Source organism: Ambystoma mexicanum, chromosome 6p, assembly GCF_040938575.1.
Source record: "Ambystoma mexicanum isolate Mex_15411 chromosome 6p, UKY_AmexF1_1, whole genome shotgun sequence".
NCBI lineage: Eukaryota > Metazoa > Chordata > Amphibia > Caudata > Ambystomatidae > Ambystoma > Ambystoma mexicanum.
The window spans coordinates 541,178,361-541,190,880 of record NC_090935.1 but is presented as its reverse complement, the minus strand read 5'-3'; the positions used below and the strand labels follow the sequence as shown (position 1 = coordinate 541,190,880).

Below are 12,520 nucleotides of genomic sequence, written 5' to 3'. Positions count from 1 at the left end.
TTTGACCCAACCCAACGACACCAGTGCTGGCAAGAACAGAAATGTGCATTTTATCCCTAGGCAGTGTTGGTAGCTTCGGCCCTAGAGATAAGAGGTGTATGGGCACTTTTACTCCCTAAAAAAAGGCAAATTTGATTCCCAAAAAATATAAATAGGGAGTACAAATACTCCCAACAAAAAATAGGAAATAGACCTTGTGCCCCTGCTTTCAGGCATACAGCTCGATGTATATGTTTGGACCAGTAATGCAAGTAGTACCACAGAAAGAAACTATGGGCACAACTGCCTGATCAGAAGTAAAGCTGTAGTTTGTATTGTGCATTTGCAAAGAAATATTATTACAGTTTCATTTTCCAGTTTAAACATTTTTTTCTCACTTATAAAATAGTCACATTCAGAATTCAAATTGCATTTTTACTCCCTAAAAAGTCATTTTACTCCCAACTTTAAAAAATAGGGAGTTAAATACTCCTACTTCCAAATCCTATCTGGAGCACTGGGTGGTGTAGATGGGCATCACATTGCACAATGTGCTGCTAACGGTTGCCACTCAGTACTTCCCACAATGTTGTCGGGTCACAAAATGCATCTGTGACCCATAGGTTCAGAGAACAGATTTCTGATTTCTTGGGCACCCGGATCTTTTTTTAAAAATTGGAATTAAGTGGTATTTGGGACGGCTGCATGCCCTATTCAGATCATTTATTTTGATCTTTTAGAGAGTTTTTTCTGGCTTGCAATAAGCCAGGTCACAAATGGATGATTACATGATGTTAACTTTCTAAGCCGGTTATTGTCTCACAAATGAGAATTTCTGGCACTAACAGGCTTGTGCAGCATTATGGCCGCACCAACACGTGCAGACCAAGAGACTGAAATCTGGCCATCTACTGTGGTTTTAGTGCTGCAGAATGAGAACTAATTATGTCGGGCCCCAAGTTGTTGCCCCCAGTTTGTCACAAACTCCTTGTAGCTGCTGTCTTCAGTCATCTGATGCACCTTTAAAGTTTAATTTTTTTCAGTAAGTCTCGTTTTCGTACTTTCACGCTTTTAGCCCCTTTTCACTGGAATGCTCTTCCTTACTCTCTTTGTTCTATCTCTGTCTATTCTTTATTTTGTAGGTCACTGAAGTCTCACTTGCTGCAACATCCTGGATTGTTTTTCTGAATGTTTGTTTATTCATTTTATTGTACTGTTCCTGGTTCTGTGTACAGCGCCTTGGATTCAGGCACTTTATAAAACACAAATAAATACAAATACACCTCAAAACCACATACTGTGAAATTGACCATAGCTTTGGGGGGGGCAGAGAAAATGCATCCCAGGGAAAACCTGGCTAGACATTTATGAAGAGGAAGACACTGTGTGAGCAAGATGTGCACTTTGTGCAGAGTTTCAAGTAGATTTGCATTCTATGAGGAATTTCAGAACCTCATTGATTTCTGGGATCAGTGGTTCCCAGCTGAAAGTAGACACTCTGCAAGCACCTGGAAAAAGAGCTACACCGAAAAGACGGAATTTATAAGAAATTCGGACACCAACGCTGTGCTGTGGACCTTTATCACCACACTCCAATTGGTAGGTTAGTGAAGATTTTTCTTAGGGCTGTGCTTAGTTCAAGCAATTGCAAGCTGCTTTTATGATTTCTATTTGTGAAAACAGGGAGAGCTTAGGCTACAGCAGAGGATAAGCATAGACTCACTGTGGGCAAGCTAATGGATATACTTTATACAATGGCAAAGGAGGACATTCCTATTAAAATGTTTTCTGCGTTGGCTGAGCAGGAGAAGCGTCATGGTGTTGGCCTGAGCCCCAAGTACACTAATTCTGTAACAGGATGAGAGCTTACAATTTGTATTGGACGCTACCTTGAGGAAGAACTATTTAATGTTCTCAAAACTGCTGATGCTGCCTTTTCTGTTTTAATGGATGGTAGCAGATTGTGGTGTAACAGAAAAGGAGTTAGTGTACGTTATATACGTAAACCCACAAAATGGTGAAGTGGAGGTTTCTTTTCTCAAAGTACAATCAGTTAGTGATGGTCGCAGGGAGGGGTTGAAAAAATGTCTATTGGAAGTCCTAAATGAAACGGGGCACACCTTAAAAAGAAATGGTGGATTTTGGGGCTGAGGCAGCTGTTAACTTGGGTGTGAAACAAGGTCTTGCTGCACTGCTCAGGCAAGTCCTTAAATGGATGGTGTCTGTGCATTGTATTTTTCACCGTTTTGAATTGGCAGTGAAGGATGCATTGGATAAGACTATTTTAGTGATGTGTCCAATATGTTAATGCAATAGTTTTATTTGTATCAAAGCCCCAAAAGGTTGCATGAATTGTATGCTCTGGGATTAGCCAGGGAACAGTTTCTCAGAAACCAAGGAAAGCTCATGGAACCCGCGGGGTGCAACATAAATTACTTGCTACTCAGGCCCTGAATAAATCTTTCCCTGTTGTTTGTGCACATTTAGAAAGTATGGCAGCTGATACAAGCCATGACCTGTCAAATGCCATGGGAATATTGCAGATTTTAAGAGGGTTTCAGATGGTATGCCATCTGCTTTTTCTTTAGCAGATGTTGCAACCTCTTGTTAGATTTTCTCTTGCACTTTAGAAGGAAGCGATTGAAACTCATTACCTCCATTTCTACTTTAAAAATGACTCTGCAAACCTTAAGGGGAGAGACTGCCTTGGTAGGAAGTGAGCTTGATGCTCTTACTAGTGAGGCCAATAAATTATTGTGTGGAACCTGCAAGTCCGTTTCCTATTGTGGGGTCGAACTAACACACGTGAGTGCACAAGTTCTGAAAAATGTCAAGCAACAGTGTACAACATTTGTCACAAACATTGACAAATCTTGTGAAGATAGATTGTCTTTTACTGATGACAGTATCTATAACTGTGCAACTTGTTGGACACAAGATTATGGCCATCAGAGTTAACAGTTGGAAAAATATGGAAATAATATATTTATTTTTATTGTTTTTTTATAACACGCTTAATACCCGAATTCGGTTTCTAAGCGCGGATCCGGGATGAAATTATTACAGTGGCAGAGCAGTTTTCTGATTCAATTGTTGACTGTAGTTTTTCAGTAGTAAGTCCTGAACAATTCTGTCTTAGTGGCAAGAGTGTAAAGTATTGGCTAATAATAGCCTTTGTAAACTGGCACCAAAAGAGATCTGAGTGAAACTGGCAAGCCTCTACGGCACCTCATATCCCCTGCTTGTGAAGCTCAAACATCTTGATGGTTTTCCCTGTGTCCAATGCAGTTGTATAACACTGCTTTTCCTGCATGAACACAGTTTAAACTGACTGGAGGGCATGCCTGTCAGAAGAGGCCGTTGAAACACTCATTCGTATTAAGAAGCAGGGCCCTTCTCATGCAGAGTTCGGATCCAAAAAGGCTCGTCGATTTATTTCTTAGCATGAAACCAAGACGTCCTGGTGTTGTCGATGATGACTTAAGACCTAGCTCTCCCAAAAAGAACAGATGCACACCAAGCACGTCTCAAGACAACGATTCTTAGTCCTACATTCCGTTTAAAAAAGTTTTCCCAATTTTAAACCAAGCAGTAAAGTAGCTTGCAACGGTTTATGCTAAACACTAGCTATATGTAACTTAATATAATGAAATAAAAACGGCACACGCACACTATTAAGTCTTTATTGATGTCTTGTTAACAATATGAAGGACACAGCACTGTGATGCAACACTGACTGCATGATACAGCCACACAGAGCCTTGAACTGAAAATGTTTTTAGAGCTTTATCATTTTATTGTTTGTCCATTCATGCAGTGAACTTTTACTTTTTTTTTTTAAATATTATTTTCGAATTCATAGAAAGAACTTGGATTTAAACGATACCCCCACCCCAGGCCCGGAAGACCACCTTGATGTATTTCAAAAAGGGAATGTCTTATGCACTGAAAATGTCTGTTATTTTGATTTTGTGGGGGCACCATTGTTCCATATAGTCTGACTGCAAATAGTCTTGGACCGTTCCCCATTCCTTTGTAAATGTTCCACTTGAGCCCGGGATTGTATGCGTTATCTTTTCCATAGTCATTTGTGACCAGATCTTCTGGAGCCAGGTGAATACAAGTGTAGGGTCTCGCTTTTTCCAATTTTGGGCTATTGCTGCCCATGCCGCTATAAGCAGACCCATGAAGTTCCTCCAGTGTGCCTTTGTGAATTTCCTGGCTGCATTGTCTTTCATTCCGCAGAGCCACACCTTCTCCCCCAACTGTTCCGCATTCGGAAAACATTTTCCCATCTCAGTTTTTATCTCGGACCAGAATCCCTTGATCCCCGGGCAGTCCCACCATATGCGTTTCCACAGACCCACTACTGCACAGCATCTCCAGCATAGGTTATATGCTTGTGGGTATATTGTATGTAATCTCTCAGGCGTGTAGTGCCATTGGGTTATTACTTTTACCCACATCTCCCTCATTTGAACTGACCGGGTCAATTTTGGAATGTTGATCCACACATCCTCCCATTGTTTTTTTTTGGGATATCCTCCCCCAGGGTTTTCCCCCCATTTGACAATGTAGGCCCCCTTCACATCTTTCTCTTGAGAGTTTATAAAGGTGTATAGCGACACGATTAGCCTCCTAGACCCCAAGTGGGTTATTAGATAATTTTCAAAAGGAGTGTGATCCCTAGTTGCCGCTCTTGTGACTTCAGGTGTAGCCAGCCAATGCCTGAGCTGCTCATATGTATACCTGTCCCCTTCTGTAAGGTTTAGTAGGAGTTTGCATGCCTCGAACGATCTAATTTCTTTGCCCTGAAACATTTCCCCAATTTTCGTACACCCTGCCGATTCCCATTTCTCGAAGGCCCCTTGTTCCATTCCCAGCGGGGATTGTGGGTTGGCGCAGATGGGTGTGAAGGGAGCTTCCACCGAGGTCATGATTCCCCTTCGCGTTTGTTCATCCCAGGCCTCTAACGTGGTTCTCATGACTACACTGATGGTGAGGTTCGGGTGCCTGTGTTGTTCAGCTTTCCATAGGAGATCTGGCGAGTGCCCTATCGTGTGTCCCCCAAATTGTTTGATGATCTTCCCCCAGTCATTCCCTCAGCACCCTTAGTTGCGCAGCTTGGAAGTATTTTTGATGGGGGAAGGGACACCCCCCCCCCCCATTCAAATAGGTGCTGTGAGGACCGCTCTGGCGACCCTCGGGGGCTTCCTTTTCCAAATGTAGGAGCAAATTGCCTTTGGAAGTGCCATGAAAAATTATCTGGGGACCCTAATTGGGAGAGCCTGGAAGTAGAATAACAGCCTGGGGAGAATGTTCATTTTTACTAATTGTATTCTGCCCCACCATGATACCGTCAGGGGGTTTCATCGCCCCAGATCCCTCCTTATGTGTTCTAGGAGTGGGGTATAGTTTCCCTCGTACAGTAGCTCAACCCTGTGTGTCAGAGTTATTCCAAGGTACTTGATCCCTTTTTCTGCAATTTTGAGGTCTAGTGCAGCTGCCTCCCGTTCCATCTCCCTCCACTCTCCTGCCAGAATCAGAATTTCAGATTTTTTCCTGTTGATTTCAAGGCCTGAGATAGCCCCGAATATCTCTAATTCTCTAACTATGGCAGCCAATGTTTTTTTCCCCGGGTCCGCTAGGGCAATCAACATGTCATCAGCATATGCTATTACTTTGTGTTGTCTGCCTGCCATCTCAATCCCCTTTATGAGTATGGATTCTCTGATTTTAATTAAAAATGGCATATAAGAGGGGGGAAAGCGGACATCCCTGTTTTGTACCCCTGGAAATCTCTACCCTTCTCGACCCTATCGGAAACCTCCCAGTTTCTGGCTATCCTAATTGATGGGCTCTTGTAATTGGCTCTTAGGTCTATGTAGTGTTCGCCAAACCCCATGCACTTTAGTATTTTGAATAACAATGACCACTCTACCCTGTCAAATGCCTTCTCAGCGTCTAATGAGAGTAGTATTGACGGGGTATGTGTGATGCCCATCTTCTCCACAAGGTGAATGAGACGTCTAAGGTTGTCGTGTGTTTGTCAGCCCAGTATAAAGCCCGATTGGTCTGGGTTTATCAAATTGGGCAAAAGTGGGGATAGTCTAGATGCCAAAATGTTTGTGTATAATTTCGAGTCCAAGTTATCAGGGCTATGGGGCGGTAGGAGCCGGGGTATGCAGGGTCTTTTCCTGATTTATGAAAGACTAGAACCTTGGCTTCATTCATTGTCGGGGTCACGTTCCCGCTCTCTTTGAAGGTATATAGGACTCTATAAGGTCTGCACATTTTTTATAGAATGGGGCTGTGAACCCATCTGGGCTTGGTGCCTTATTGTTTGGGAGGTCTGCTATGGCCTTTTTCACTTCATTCTCCCTTATCAGGCCCTCTAGTTCTAATCTGTCTTCTTCCGTTATTCGAGGGATGGGGAGGGTTTGTAGGTATGAGTCTTGGGCGCTGCTATCTGGATATTCCGTGGTGTACAGCTTTTGACAGAACTCTCTGAATGCCCTACCCATATCTTGGGTGCGTGTTACGGTCTCTCTGTGCGTGTTTCTGATATTCTTGATTGTCATTGCCTTTTGTTTATCGCGGAGTTGTCTGGCCAAATATCTATCTGCCTTGTTGGCCTTAATGTAATATTGTTGTTTGAGGTATAAGAGTGTTTTATCCGCTTTTTTGGTGCAAAGCATTTCCAATTGGCCTTGGGTATGTCGCAAAGATTTCTGCAAGCTACGGGTTGGGTGGGTCAGAAGTTTTTCTTGTATGTCTGCCATTTTGTGTTCCAGATCTCTTTTCCACCTGTGCCTCTGATTATCCCTGGAGGCCTTCAGAGCTATGATTTTGCCACAGATCACTGTGTCGTTTTGGGCAAAATAGTCTATGACCATGTCCCTTATCGATTCTCCCATTATGGGGTCCTAAAGTAAGTCCTGCGGGAACCTCCATCACCAAAGCCCACCTCTTTTTCCAGGGGTATTCATCTCCAACCAAAGCGGAGCATGGTCTGAAAGTAAGATTGACCCAATGTCCATTTCCTGGATTTTACCCATCAGCCCCACTGACACCCAGAAATAGTGGATTTGCGACATTGTGTTGTGTACATGCGAGAAGTACGTATACCCTCTCTGTTCGCCCTCGAGTTCCCTCCACACATTGCACAAAGCCAGATGTTACATCTTTTGCTTGAGGTGTTTAGATGGCGCCCCCTGGCCTTGAGATCCCCCCTTGCTCCTATCTGTTTGTGGGCGCCAAGCCAAGTTTAAGTCTCCCCCCAGAATCACCTCTTCTTTTGCAAAGACCTCTAACTTCCCCAAAGTGTCCCGCAGGAAGCCATCTTGCCCCGAGTTGGGAGCATAAATTGATGCCAGAGTGAGGCTGTATCCCTCAATCGTAATGTTTGCAAATGCAAACCTCCCGTTATCATCTACTAGCTTGTCTATTAGTGTGGAGTCTCCAACATCTTTCACCACTATCATCACCCTCGCTCTTTTATCAGGTGCATTAGACTGAGTCCAGATCTTATATCCTCTAATGTGCGCTTTCTGTTTATCCTGGGCTCTTATGTGTGTTTCTTGGAGTAGTGAGATGTCCGCCTTATCCCTCTTTAGCATGCTCTCCATTTTCTTCCTTTTCACCGGGGAGTTAAGGCCCCTTAGGTTGTATTTTAAAATTTTGAGTTTCCCCATGGCATCTAAACCCTTGTTCAGTGACGTGAGATCCCCCTTGCAGCGTTCCTTTCCATTTTCCGGGCGGCCCACCCCCCTCCCCCAATCCCATTAACGCCCCCCTCCCCCAATCCCATTAACACCCCCCCCAACATTAACCTTTGAACAAAACTTTGACCAGAGTGAGGTCAGGTTCCTAAGGATGCTAGGGCGTTGCGCCTATCGCCCCTGCCCTCCTTAAACTCGGGGTAAACTTCGCAGGGGTTCCTAAACCCGCATCATCTACTGTCCTTACCGGATTCCAATTCCGGGAGCGTGCCCCGGGCCGCACTTGCGGGTTTTTTTCTGGATGCCCTTTAGTGCTCACACCTCACATTCCACCCATGGTGTTAGACCTGCCACCCGTGACCAGATTGTGCTTTTCATTTCCCTTTTTACTCGTCCGGAGCTGAACTGTGGTTCCCTTTTCCAGTGTTCTTCTTCCTTTGCCGAACCGTTTCCCATCCCCTCGGTTTTCTCTGCTGTTCTCCCCTTGAATATTTGTTCCTTTCAGCCGCTCCATCTACTTGTATCCCCATCGTGCTGAGGCCTTCTTCCCAAGTGGTGACTCTTCGTGGTTTGCCTTCCCAAGTGAACAGCAGCCCAAAGGGAAACATACATTTGTAGCGAATATGCTTCGCCATTAATTCCGGGACAAGAGGGGCCATCGCTCTTCTTTTTTGCAGAGTAACTTGGCCCAGATCTTGGTACAGCTGGATGTCCTCACCGTTCATTCTTATATGGTCCATCCCCCTCCTCAAGATTTGCTCTTTTTGGGGTATGAAGAGAGGGCAACCAGTATGTCTCGTGGTCTCTCCCCTGGCGCACCCGATCTCTTCGGGCCCACCCTGTGCACCGTTGATCCCAATTGAATCCGCCTTTTGAGCATCTAGAATGTCTCTGAACACCTCTTGTACCGCCAATTTGAGGTCTTTGTCGAGTACTGACTCCGCCATATTTTTGATGCGGATGTTGGATCTTCGTGAGCGGTTTTCAAGATCTTCACATTGTATCTCTAGGTTGTGGGTTAGCCTCACCAGATGTTCCTGCGTCTCGTTGCTCTGTTGTGCTTCTTCTGTATTCTGGAGGATCATCTCAAGTGTGTCTGTGTGTTCCTCCAGTTTGGCCACGTCTTGCTTTAGATCATGTACCACCTGCTTTATGTCATTCCTTATCGAGGCAAACTGTTCCTGTACAGTTGACATGAACTTCTCTTGAAGCTCCATGAACCATGTGTGCATATCGTCTCTTGAAGGCGGTTGTTGGAGAGGGATGGGAGGATTGCCGTCCCCAGGGGGGTCTTCCTGGGTCCTGCCTCTGGTTTGCACTGGGGTGTCCGTAGACCACATTTGTAATATGTTGGCGTCCTTCTTGGTGGCCTGGGAGGTTGTTTGAGACGTGGCCCCCTTCCCCTTTGCTTTTGACATGTTCTCCTTGAAGAAGCGCGTTGCCTTTGGGAGTGCCGGGGCATCTCATCGCGTCTAGGCCCGCCTTTTGTTGCCCACCACTTGAGGGAGTGGGGGGGTCTTTAAGATTGGGCCAGGAGCATTATGTACGTTGCCCGCCGGCAACGGAAATCCGGTGAGCCTGCTGTTCCGGCCTCCGCAGTGTGTGAGAGGCTGCAATAATATGCCCCGCGTTAAGGTGCCCAGATGTTGGGTGGAGGCTGGGGCCACCCCACCGTGGGTGTCTTGGTGGGGGGGGAATATTATGCATGGGAAGGGTGTCCCTGTGCCCTCTTGGCAGTGGGGGTGCGTGGTCCTCACCTTCCGCGCCTCCCGGCGTATGTAGTGGATTTTCCTCCTGGTCTGGATCTTGGGCCGGAGTGCACACCGGTCGCGGACCGCCCGAGTTTTCTTATGTTGCGGCATCTGCTGGTCTGCTGTGCTCTCCCCGCCGCGGGGAGCCGCTCTGACGGGTGTCCTGGTGGGGGTGGGCGTTCCATGCCGGGTGGGTGTCCCCGTGCCCTCCCGGTAGTGGGGATGTGAAGGACTCTCCTACCGTGCCACCCAGCTTGTGTTATGGATCTCCCCCCTTGTCTGGTTCTCCGGTCCGATGTTGTCCCAGGGAGCGGGCCTCCCTTAATGTCATTCGGTGCGGCGTATGTTGGCGCTTCCCCACCGCCGGGAGCTGCTCGGGTGGGAGGTCACCTCCGAGCTGTAGTCTCCCCCAAGAACCCCGCCCCTCTGCCGTTGATGGGGGCAGGAGGGGGCCGTCCGTGATCGCTGGGGTTGCTGCCATGTTCCTCTGCCCCTACGTCCCGACTCACTTTTTCCTTCTCAGCTGCCCGGCTTCCTTTCAGTTACACATCTCCGACATTCTTCGGTGGGGGAGGGGCAGCCAGCTCGTTACCGCTCCATTACCGTTTTGGAGCCTCTTCCACAGGGTCGGAGTCGTCATGCAGCCCGTGCCGGCGTATCGAGGGTGGCGTGGGTCTCATTTCTTATTTTGGTGCATCCAGGCTTGTATTAGTGTTCCTCCATGTGGTGGCCCGGCAGGAGAGCGCCTCACATGCGTCTCTCTGCCCTGGCGGCCATCTTTCGAATCCGAACCTTCACATTTTACAGACATTGCACTAATGTTATACTTCAGAGGTACATATAAATCATTTCGGCATTCTTGCTAATTCTATGTCTTGGGGTACAACTAATTCTGGTGACATTAAATATTAGTACAACATTGCTAATCAAATAAGTTTGTTTGCCAAACAAAAAAATTGTAATTAGCAAACTCTGCTCATCAATTTTTGAAAAAGAATGTATGCCTTGCACAACAGCACATGACAACTACCGACTGAAAAAAATCACACCTACGCTCAGTTAACGGTGTAAACCGATCTGAAGCTGCCAATAGCACATTGCAGCTCTCTTGCGCTTTTTTCCTGCTCAGTCCTATGAACTTACCCTGCCCTCTTGCTTTTCAGATCCACCAGGGGACCATTCAGGTGGTGATAGTGCGCAGTATAAATATCCTTGAACATCACATATACTGGTGTATTGCTTATAAAAAAGAAAGTTCTGTTAGTCTAGTGTGTCTTCTTTTGTTTATGGATGGCTAAAGTATCTGCATTGCCTGTAGCACCAAAATTGTTAGGAATAAAAAAAAAGCAGTAAAATAATATTGTCTTACACTGTCTGGAAGATATAGTTTCACAGCTATAGGCTGACTAGTAATAGTTCTAACTACATTAAACACACAGATTATTTATCAAGAAACATTACCACACAAATGGCATGAAAAGGAAAAAGAAAATATCTGATCTTAAAAAATATAAAAAGACAGAAAGACAAAAATGAATGTTGTCTTAAAACAAAAAACACAATGGACCTCATTACGGGTCTGGGTTGCCACCTGACCCGTAATGAATTACTGGTGCCCGACTTCCCAGTAACACCGAGGTATTCCGACCCAGGCGGCCTGGAAGTCAGGCACCGGTAATTTTATAAGTCCCCATGGAGTCCAAAAGGACTCCATGGGAATGGGGACCTCGGAAGCACCGGCAACAATGGTGCCGGTGCTTTCGTGAGACTCTGCAGGCGGGTGTCGTTCCGGCCGCCAGGTCTGACCCTGGCGGGCAGGATGGCACCCGCCCGGAGAGACGTACTGTGCCGGTCCGGAAACACCAGTGCCAGTAGGCTTACCCGCACCAGTTTTTTCGGACTGGCGCAGTTGTAATTAGGCCCAATGTATTGTATTGAAAGAAATAGTCCTAGCAAAGTAGAAAACAATAACAAATGGTTCTGGGTCAGAATAAGCCCCACAGTAAAATAAAAGAGGCAGAGCTTCCCTTCTGCAAAGGTAATCTGGTTCAAAATGTTTCTTTCAAAATACATTGTGATGTGCAATTTAAAAATGTTTTGAAAAAAATAAACAATTTAAAAAAATCTCACTGAAATAAAAAGGAGGTGCTAGGCATTGTTAAAGATCTCAAATATTAGGTTAAAAATAATTTTGTGGAGTATTAAGAAGGAAATGAATTATTCACATGGGCAAACAGCCACATACTCTTGCAGTATGCATATCATCAGACTGATCAGTTTATTCACATAATGTACTGAAATGTACCCTCCCAAAATATATATTATGTGCTGTGCACTGCAAAGTAATATTATGACTGGACCCTCTCCTTGCAACTTTAAAATGTAGCATCAATGCTCATGATCAGTATCCAGGTACTACTGATGTAACACAAACAGAGTTCAGCTTTACAGATAGAGAAGAACGAAAGATCAAAAGCTCAGAAAAATGTAGATTTTAGCAAACAAAAATGAAAAACCATCTGAAGGCTATCCTTACCTGGCTGACTTTGCTCACTTCAACTTCTTCCTCTTCAGCCTCCTCACCAAATGAGAGTAATTTAAAATTTCTGAAATAAATGAAGTACATTTACTTATCTGCTTAGCCCTTACTACTTTATAAGCTCCAAATGTTACATTTCATTTGTAAAAATACACGACATCACTAAAGATTGGAGCTGGGCCATTCAAATAATCTTGTTGCAAAGTAAAATCCTTGCCACTTACAGGGAGCGTACCAGGTAATGCAAAAACACATTTCATGTGAGGTGCGGGGGGAGGGGCTGCTGATTTTTCCTCCATTTGCGTGTTACCAGTTGAGGTTGGGCCTGAACACATTCCTGGACATCAGGCAGATATTTCCACTGATGGATTAGAAAATAGCCAATTAAGTTCAGGCAAAGGAAAAGAGAAGGTAAGGAAGAATAGCATTTATCCTAGTAAGGAAGGGTACTAAAATGAATTTCAATTCACTATTCTACTTCATCGCATTTGCCACATGGTAATCTTATGCTAGACAGTATAACAAGCAGG

The 12,520-nt window shown here is 45.2% G+C and overlaps 1 protein-coding gene across 1 annotated transcript in view; it reads right to left on the bottom strand.

The window, feature by feature from the left end:
• Positions 1 to 12,520, bottom strand: part of CWC27 (CWC27 spliceosome associated cyclophilin) — a 1,312,165-nt gene that overhangs the window by 1,023,976 nt on the left and 275,669 nt on the right. Inside the window, exon 7 of the mRNA XM_069627345.1 lies at positions 11,988 to 12,057. Coding sequence (XP_069483446.1) covers positions 11,988 to 12,057 — 70 coding nt within the window. The remainder of the gene's footprint in view (positions 1 to 11,987; positions 12,058 to 12,520) is intronic.